This window comes from Geospiza fortis, unplaced genomic scaffold, assembly GCF_000277835.1.
Source record: "Geospiza fortis unplaced genomic scaffold, GeoFor_1.0 scaffold192, whole genome shotgun sequence".
Lineage (NCBI taxonomy): Eukaryota > Metazoa > Chordata > Aves > Passeriformes > Thraupidae > Geospiza > Geospiza fortis.
The window spans coordinates 1,053,772-1,063,030 of record NW_005054315.1 but is presented as its reverse complement, the minus strand read 5'-3'; the positions used below and the strand labels follow the sequence as shown (position 1 = coordinate 1,063,030).

At 40.9% G+C, this 9,259-nt stretch overlaps 1 protein-coding gene across 1 annotated transcript in view; it reads right to left on the bottom strand.

The window, feature by feature from the left end:
* MXRA5 (matrix remodeling associated 5) overlaps nucleotides 1-9,259 on the bottom strand; it is a 17,698-nt gene that overhangs the window by 1,874 nt on the left and 6,565 nt on the right. Inside the window, 4 exon segments of the mRNA XM_031056136.1 lie at nucleotide 1; nucleotides 3-782; nucleotides 2,295-3,195; nucleotides 3,834-8,804. The exon segment at nucleotide 1 is cut by the window's left edge and continues 1,874 nt beyond it. Of these exon segments, the coding sequence (XP_030911996.1) occupies nucleotide 1; nucleotides 3-782; nucleotides 2,295-3,195; nucleotides 3,834-8,804 (6,653 nt within the window).

The following is a 9,259-nucleotide window of genomic DNA, read 5'->3' as shown; positions in this document are numbered from 1 at the left end:
GCACAGATGTTATTGCACTGAGATGACCATTGATTCTGGGAGGCTGAACGTCAACATGGATCCAGACTATCTTCCGATCTTCTCCAGCACTGTTCCGGGCTACACAAGTATAGTTACCACTGTCAGACCTTTGGGCCTTTTGGATGAGGAGGGTGCCATCTCTGTATATCTGGTACTTGTCAGACAGGGCAGGAATAGGCCTGTTGGTTGGGGAAAGCCAGGTCACCTTGGGAGTGGGTTCTCCTTTGGCTTCACACGCTACTGTGACAACATCGCCATAAGGTACGTTAATAGTGATGAATGTTTTGTTCCTGATGATTGCAGGCTCTGCCACCACTTTGACCCGCACTTTCATTTCATCCTTCCCAATCTGGTTTTCAGCATAGCAGGTGTAGTCCCCTTCCTCTCTCAGTCCAACATCATTGAAATACAGGGTTCCATTATCAAAGACCACGTATCGCTTCGTCCGGCTGCCACTGTCATCCGACTGCATGAAAGTATTGATCATGCTGCCATCTGGAAGACCCCAGGAGATCTCTGGGTTTGGCAGACCTGTGGCTACACAATCAACTTTCAGGTCCCCTCCATACTTGACCTTGTGGTTATTCTCGTTCTTATGCTCTATTTTTGCTGGTTTCATCATCACATTCACTTTGAGAACCACGTAGTCATCCCCTATCTTATTGCGGGCCACACACAAGTAGTCTCCTGCATCTTTGTCTGTAACTGAATGAACAACCAAAGTCCCATTGCTGAATACTTTGATTCTAGTCTCCAAAGTGCTGTAAGGAAAGAAAAAAGAACCTAACATGAGCTACAAAATCACGTTTTGTGTATAAACTACTGAGGGAAATCTGTGGGAGAATAACAACTCAACAGTATCAAAAGAAAAAAAAGAATAGGAGAGGAAAATTGCTACTGTTAAATAATTAGATGGTCAGAAACTTCCAGGATATTCACCACCAAAAAACAAATGAAAAAAAATAATTCTACTCACTTGTAACTAAGTAATTTTATTGTGTTTAATTAATTATGGTATGGTAAAAAATTATGGTGGTTTTGACATTTCTGACTACTTGTACATTATTCTATAACATTGAAACATGAGACCTCTGAATTATATAATCCACAGGAGCCTATATGGACCATAATGGAGTTTGGTACATTGGTCTTCAGCTGAAAACAGAGATGAGGAAACTTCCTCTGGCTCTGGGTATAAATATTAAACCTTTAGAAAAGTCACAAAGAAGCCAAATGTTGCTAAGCTTTCCTTTTTTTAAGGAAAAAAAAAATTCCAGTTTTCCATGCTAAAAAAGCTATTATTCCTTTCCATTTCACTATGGAATTGGTGTATTGTGGTCAAAACCAACTTCCTCAGTAGCCACAGTTTTCTTCCCAAAGTAGATCTCCAGTATTTGAAAAGCAGGCCACATAAAGATCATGAGGGAAAATTAAGAAGAAACACAGTATTTTTTTGTTACCACTATGAGGTATAAAATGCAATCTGGATTTTGTGCTATATATTTTGTGATATACAGGTTACCTAAATATATTTTTGTCAATACAAAAAAAATTATGACTATGTTCAGCTGTGAAGAAAGTTGTCCCCATTTATGCATTTTAATTACAGTGCATTTCTCATCTCTTTATAGTGCTCTAAGGCGAGTTATGAATAATTTATAGCACAGAAATTTGTTTTCAACTTAGTGTTAGGACAGTTATTGTAGAAGTGATACTTTACTTGATATTGCAAGCATTGGAGAACGTATTGTTTTAGGCATTTATATACAACCAGGTTTGCACAGACCTTATTGTGCAGTAACATTTGTTTATGCATGACGTTTAAATTATTTTGTTTGTTTAAGTAATTATAAGTTGATTTATTTGCCCTGTATTTACTGTGTATAATGATTTCCCTAAGAGATAAAATTCAACGATCCCTGTTTTCCAGGAGAAAAGCAGGCACCTGTGCAATATTATTCAGAGTAAGCACATTGAACAAGCAGTACACAAGCTGTATATTAGGACTTTGCTACGTTTACAAGTGGCTGTAAAAGACAAACAGTGGCAGCTTATCCTAAAAACTTGAAGCTAACTTTTCAAGAGTAATACTGCTTTTAAGAAAACTATGCTAAAATATGACTTATATTTTTTGATATAATCTGAAATTCCTTCTTAAGGATTGGGAGGATAATTCAAAACCTGCAGAAGTCAGGAATGAAACCTGTGAGTGGGCTTTTCTGTAAGTTCATCCAAACTGCAATTTACCTGCAACACCCCAAATAGTAATTTACCTGTGAAGGGAATCAATCATCCTTTTGGAAGGCAACCTCCATAATATGCGAGGCCAAGGGTCACCAGAAGCACTACAGTCCAAATGCAGGATGCCACCATATGTTACATCTGTTCTCTGAGGAGAGCTCCCAGTGATCCTAGCATTAGATGCGTGCTTCTTCACATGGAGTTGTACTGCTCTCCTGGCAGCTCCCACCATGTTAGCAGCAATGCACTCATAGGTCCCACTGTCCTTGGGGGAGACATTGCGAATGTAAAGAGTCCCATTAGGAAAAACAAATAAATTCCCATTGACGAACTGAGAAGGTCGGATTTGCGTGCCATCGAAGACCACCCAGCGGATGTTGGGAGCAGGTGCTGCTTTGGCAGTGCAGTGGATGTTAATACTGCTACCAAGGGGCAGGGAAATGTTCTCTTGCTTTTCCTGCTGGATGATGGGGGGTAAGGCTGCAATGTGCAGCCTCACTGCAATGCTGTCAGCTCCTGCAGCATTGCTTGCTACACATTTGTAAACTCCTCGGTCTGAAAAAGTTGCTTGCTTGATAGACAAGGTTCGATTTTCATGAAGCATTATCCTGCTTTCTGTGGTTGTGACTGCCTGCAAAATCTTCCTATCGGGGAAAATCCATGAAATTAATGGGCTTGGAGTCCCACTAGCCTGACACTCCATTGCTATGGTATCTCCAAAGTAGACCGTGACATCTCGATAGCGGGAAAGTAAAATTTTGGGCTGGTGGGCTACAACTGTGAGCACAACAATCATTTTATCTTCGCCATGCACGTTCTGAGCTGTGCATAAATACTGTCCACGATCCTGAAGTTGAGCATTTCGGATAAGGAGAGTACCATTTTTCCAGACTTCAAACCTTTGTAGCTTGCTGTTGGCTGTCATTAGAGCTCCTGTGACAGTGAAAGGAAAAAAAGAAAGACAAAGTCAAAGGGTTTAAAATGTACATTATTGCAAGAAAGAAGCTTTAAGTGAGATTTTAGGTTTACTCAACACCAACTACAACTTTGGAGGGCCCACATAACATCTTCAGACTCTCTTCATAGCACAAATTACTCTTTGTTTCTATTGCAGAACTAACCACTATCTTGCAAACATGGACAGTGAGGAAATTTTTGAAGGCCTTGTTTTAGGATCCCTCTTAAATCTTCATGTAACTTTTCTGTTCCTTTTGCATATGCAGATGATATACACATCAATATTTAAGGTAGCAATGTTAACAAACCCATACTCAAAAGTATTGCTGTAATAGATTCTAACTGCTATGAATAAGCAGATTTGGCTGTTTTTCACAGACAAAAATTACTCTTCAAAAACAAACCCATTAAATGGTAGAGGTTTTCTTTTACTACAAGAAACACTGCAAATCTATTATTATTTGTAATGACTAGTTGCAATTAATAATTTTCTCTACAATGATTTTAAGTGACAGGAAGCATTTTTCAGTATTTTGAACGACTCTTCTGATCATGTTGCACTTCTGTGCAATACCCCTACAAACCATGCGGAATAAATTTTTTATCTGTCTTACCTGTAGAGACTTTTGTCCAAGTAATAAAAGGCTTGGGTTCCCCAACTGCATCACAAGGGATAAAAGCATCCATTTCAGCAAGGATGGACATGGTCTGAGATGCCTTCGGGATAATTTTAGGTCTTTCTCCGTGTACTCTAAAATTAGTGGAAGACTGAATTACAGTCGAATTGTGTGGCTTAATGCCTCCCATGTAAGGAACAGATGGAAATTTTTGATGATGATAATGGACATTTTTAAAAGGATGAACTGTAGTGCTTATTTGTGGTTTTGTGCGCTGAAAGGCTGGAGGGGTGATCTTTAAAACCACCCATGGTGATGTGGTCGTTGTGGCATGTGGCATTGGAGGCACTGGAATAGCTGTAGCTTTCTGCACAGTAATCCCAGTAGGTAAGACCTGAGCAACCTTCTTCTCGTTTGTGTCTTTTGGCACTGGTTGACTAGGAACATCTGGTTTAGGATGTATACTTAAGTTAGGGAAAATCCTTGTTCTGTTGAAAAGGAATGGTATTCTGGAACTGGGGTAATAGGGGATCCCTTGACCTGGTAGTCTCCCAGCTGTGCCTCTGTTATCTGGAACATGGTTATTCCCAAAAAATCTTGAATTAAGATTGTATCTGTTCTGACCCTGATTACTGAACTTATTTTCAGTTAATGGATTTGTTTTGTAAAATGGAGAGGCTTGTGTTGGGGCAGTTGTTTCTCTCTGGGAAGCAGAAGTTTTCCTGTCCTGGATGGTATGTGCTGCATAGGCTGTTATCTCTGGTTTGTTTGTGTAGTGAAGAGGCTGATGTGTTATAAAATAGCGAAGAGGGCCCTGTGTTACGGGAAGCTTCATTGTGCCTCTTACTGGAATGTGCGTTGGAGGCACAACGGGTAGTCTTTGGTTTATGCTTGGTATCATTCCAGCAGGTGGATGGGGAAGACTTGGATTTAGCAGTAAACTGTTGTTTGACTTGTTACTATACAACTCATTGAATTGCTGCTCTTTGGACTGTATGCTAATCCTGTTCTGGTTAGAGGAAGGAGTAGGGTGAACATTCTGTTTTGAGGTCATCACTATTTTGTCACCACCTGCTCCAACTTGTTTTGCTTCTGGGAACCTTTCTTGATTAAAGGCATTACTCTCCTTGGCAGTATAATGAAGAGAAGGACGTGAAGTGCTTGAAATGGAAGGGGGAAGAGTGACAAGTTTTGTAAATGGCATAAAAGCAGTGGATGTAGTAGGAGGGTTTTCAGTTGTCTGTGAATGATAAAACACATGTAACATAGATTCCTTTCTGTCCAAGGAAGATGGCTCTGTCCCAGCCTGGGAAGTAACAGATTTCTTTGTCTCTCTAGCTGGAAAAGTCTGAGTTTCTGCAGTGCTGAAAGAGGAGGATAAAGTAATTATCTCATACTGCTGAGGTGGCTCAACTTTTGTTGGTGTTTCTACAGATACTGCGGGCTTCCCTGGCTCCTTTAAAACTGAGAGGTCCTTAAAAACTTCAACTGTGCCAACAGGAATACTTAAGTCACTCATAGTGGGATATGCCAACTGGAATGTTCCAGCAGTTGTTTCATTAACCACAACTTCTAAGTCAAATAGGTTAGGCTCTTCTTGAGATTTTGGTTTTGTTGATAGTATTGAGCTGTTTCTATATGGAGGAGAAGTTGTGGTACTTGATTGTTCTGCCTTATGATCCACAGTTTTAGAATCTGCTTTCATGTCCTTCTCTGCAGAGACACTGCCTAATGAGTGGTATGCTGGCACTTCACTTTGCTCTGGTTTCAGAGATACACTTGATTCTTTCGTGGGAAGCGGATCATGTACAGCATATGATGATAAAACTGTGATGGGCTCACTCACTGGAAGTTCCAAGGTTTCAAGGTTAGTAGGGTGTGTCACATGCTTGGCTCCAGGTGGAGAAGCAGTAGGCCCAAAAGAGAAAGTTGTGACCACATCTCTGATTTTTATAATTTTCTCTGTGACACCTGAATCAGGAATTAGGGAGGCAGTGGATTCCATATGCTCCTCCTTCCTAGCCTGTATTTTGGTCTTTTTAAGATCGGGACTTTTAAGAGTTGCAGCAGAAGTTTTGGTAACAGCTTCAATTTCAGGTGTCCTTGGAATTACAGGCACTGCCTCTGTGGTTAAAACAAGACGGGGCAAAGGCTTTGGTCTTTGTCGGATTCTGTTTGGCCTTCTCCTTCTCCCATAAGGCCTTTTTCTACCATGCTGAGTAATAAGTGAAGGCATAGTCTTTGTATATGGAGTTGTTGTGGTGGCCACAGTGGTCAATCTAATCATGGAAGAAGCTGTTTCTAACCCCTCTGCTGTTTTATGAGGAGCGTTAGCACTATGCAAAATGAATATGGGACTTTGTTTTGGAATACCCAAGTTTCTATGTTGCTCTGTTTGAGAATTGTCAGCATAACTGCTGGATATGCTTTCTTGAGTCACTGTATTCCTCTGGGTTGCAGGTTCTTCTTCACTCTGAACCCTAATGGGGGTGACAGCTAGAAAACTGTTACTTAAGTCTGCCATTTTTGTATGACTTGTGGATATCTTTTTGCGTTGGTATCTTGCACCATTGCTCTTTTCTCTAACAAATGGAAAAGCAGATGAAGGAGCAGTAGTAGTGCCTACAGAATCTGTTGGGATGATCTCATCAAACTGAGAAGGTGCCGAAGTTACGGTGTCAACACTAACTGGGCGCACTTCATTTAACTTCAAGCCCTCCTCCAAGGTGCTATGAAGATCCACAGTCTGAGACTCAGCAAGGAGAGTAGCATCAAGGGGTAGCTCAGCAAAAGCAGAATTTTCTTCAGATATAGAAGATCCAGTTTTATCTACATTTTCCACTGTGAATAAACCGCTCTGAACATTAGGAAAGTTTGTCACAATTTTTTTGGCTAGAGGTTCTTCAGTAAGTGCAATTGAATCATCTGTCCTGACATCAAGACGCTGCTCTCCTTGCAGTTGTGGAGTTGTAGAGATGGGAGTCAAATATGGACCTGACAAAGCAATTTCTACAGTGTCCACACTTGCAGGTGTTTCTAAAGCCCTGTGGTTGGAGAATGGTTCCGTTTCTGACCTTATTAATACAGGCTGGACTGGAAACACTTCCATGTTCTGTGAAACAGTGACCGAGAATTGCTCATCTTCACCCATAAGTGATGCATCAGCAGAGGAATCCACCACATCAGCTCCTGTCTCTGAAGATGGAGGGCTGGCTAAGGGATAAGGGGCAGGAGTAGTTTCCTGCATGACTGATGGCAGTGAAGTTGTTGCAGAGACAGCTGTAGCTGTCGTTCTAGGAAGATTCTTCCCACGGACCTTTGCCAAAATGTCAGCCCAATGCTGTGGATTAATCTGTTTGCTTGCCACATTAATTCTCCTTCGAGATTCAAATACTCTCCGGCCTTCTGCAACATTGCTGTCTTGGGTTCCATCAGTACTTTTCCAGATTTTCATTTTCCTTCTGCCCTTCTTTCCCTTTTTAATTTGAGCCTCTGGCACTTGGTCACTTTTTTGTTTAAAAGGTATTTCCCAGTCTTTTAGGCGGTTCTTTCTTTGTGGGAACTCCTCCACCCTTCCTGCCCCTGATCCCTCGTCATCATCTATGACCCGCCCTCTTGTTTTTGACAAACCTTTCGAGCCTAGGCGCTTCTTTAGTTTGATTCGTTTAAATGACCTGTCAGACACCATTTTATTTACTGTGACCCTTACAACAATCTGATCTGATCCCTGCTGATTGACAGCCACACATCTGTAATGGCCACTATCAGTGACATGGCTCCTTGGAATAAGCAAAGTACCATTGGGCAGCATATAGCCTTTTGAAGAGTTTGATAAATCACTGAGTACCTGACTGTTTGGAAGAATCCAGCTCAACTGCGGGTCTGGGATGGCAATTGCATTGCATGGCAAAGCTATTGGATCTCCAACATTTTTTTCAACTCTCACTACCTCTGAATCAGCTACCTGAATAGCGGCAGGCTGCACAACAAGTCTGTAAGGCATTATGTCCACATCATCTCTCACTTGGGCAATGCAGTGGTACACACCTCCATCAGTGTAACTCACTGCTTTGATTATTAGTTGGCCACTATTGAGAATGGAAAACCTACTGTCTTTGTCATTAAAAGGTGCCTGCAGTTTAGTTCCATCTGGAAAAAGCCACCGAATGGAGGGGCTCTCAGAAGATTTCACACTGCAGCTCAGCTGACACTCTGATCCTTCCACCACGCTCTGTACTGTCCTCATGCTCTGATTTTGCTCTATCATTACCCAGTTTCTCTGCTGCCTGGTGGTTTTGGTATGAATTGTCTGAGAAAACACAGTAAAAAAAGATAGCACCACTTTTTTCCCTGTACTCCTACGCCTGTTTAATTGGATATTTATAAGAGGCTGCATCACCCAGGAAGGCTCAGCAAGTATTTGAGCTTTTACACCTGTGTAGTAAAGAGCATCATAATCTGACCCTTGCCTGTACTGATAGATTATTTTAGGCTCTTTTCTGAGCATAAGTTCCCTCTCTAATTTAACAGGTACTTCACTGTAGTAAGCTATAAGCTTCCATAATTTTTCATAGTTTTCTCGATTCATTGGACATTCAAAATCCAGTACAATTGTGGCATTTATATCTATCTCCTGAGTCTGGATTTGATTCCACTGAATTTTGGTAGAACCTGTTGGTTTTTTGATTTCACAGTTCAGGTGGACGACATTGCCATGCTCATCAGTCATATTTAGAGTAATGTTCCATGGCAAGGATTGAAGTTCTTCCAAAGGGAGTTCGTAACTGTCACCATCTTCCTCATTTTGAGTGCTGCTATTTTGCCTCAGTGAGGACTGAATTACAGGCTTCCTACAGGAAATATCTCCCAAGTTTTGAATATCTTCTTTCTGCAGTTGTTTTGGGCTGCTGCACTTAGCACACAGCTGTCCCCCTTCATAGGCTTTGTCCTTTTTGCATTTTAAAACACCTGAAAAAAAAAGGAAGAAAAAAATAAAAGGGAAAACAAGACATAAATAAGCTGAAAAACTGTTCTAGTTAGACAACTCTCAGTAATATGAAATAAATTTCATGAGGATTGCATTATGATTATAAGGTAAGACTTACAGAGTGGCACCTCTTTGTTTTACAGCTGAATGGGCACCTGATTCTCAATCTGACCATGACTTCTTTGCATAGAAACCCAAGTGTGCAGGGCAACATTTAAATCAGCATCAAACTACTCTCTGTGTCAAAAAGTCTGTATTTGTAGTGGCAGCCTAACTTGTGGATCTAATATGAAGAGGAGTGGGTCCTTTCAGCTTTCAAAAATATAGCATTTACCAGAGAAATGCAGGACTTCCTCATTAAATAATCCAGGAAGCTTTTTATTTTTTCTCTATAAAGAACAGCATTGGCAGTACACAAAACATTTTACTGTAGCTA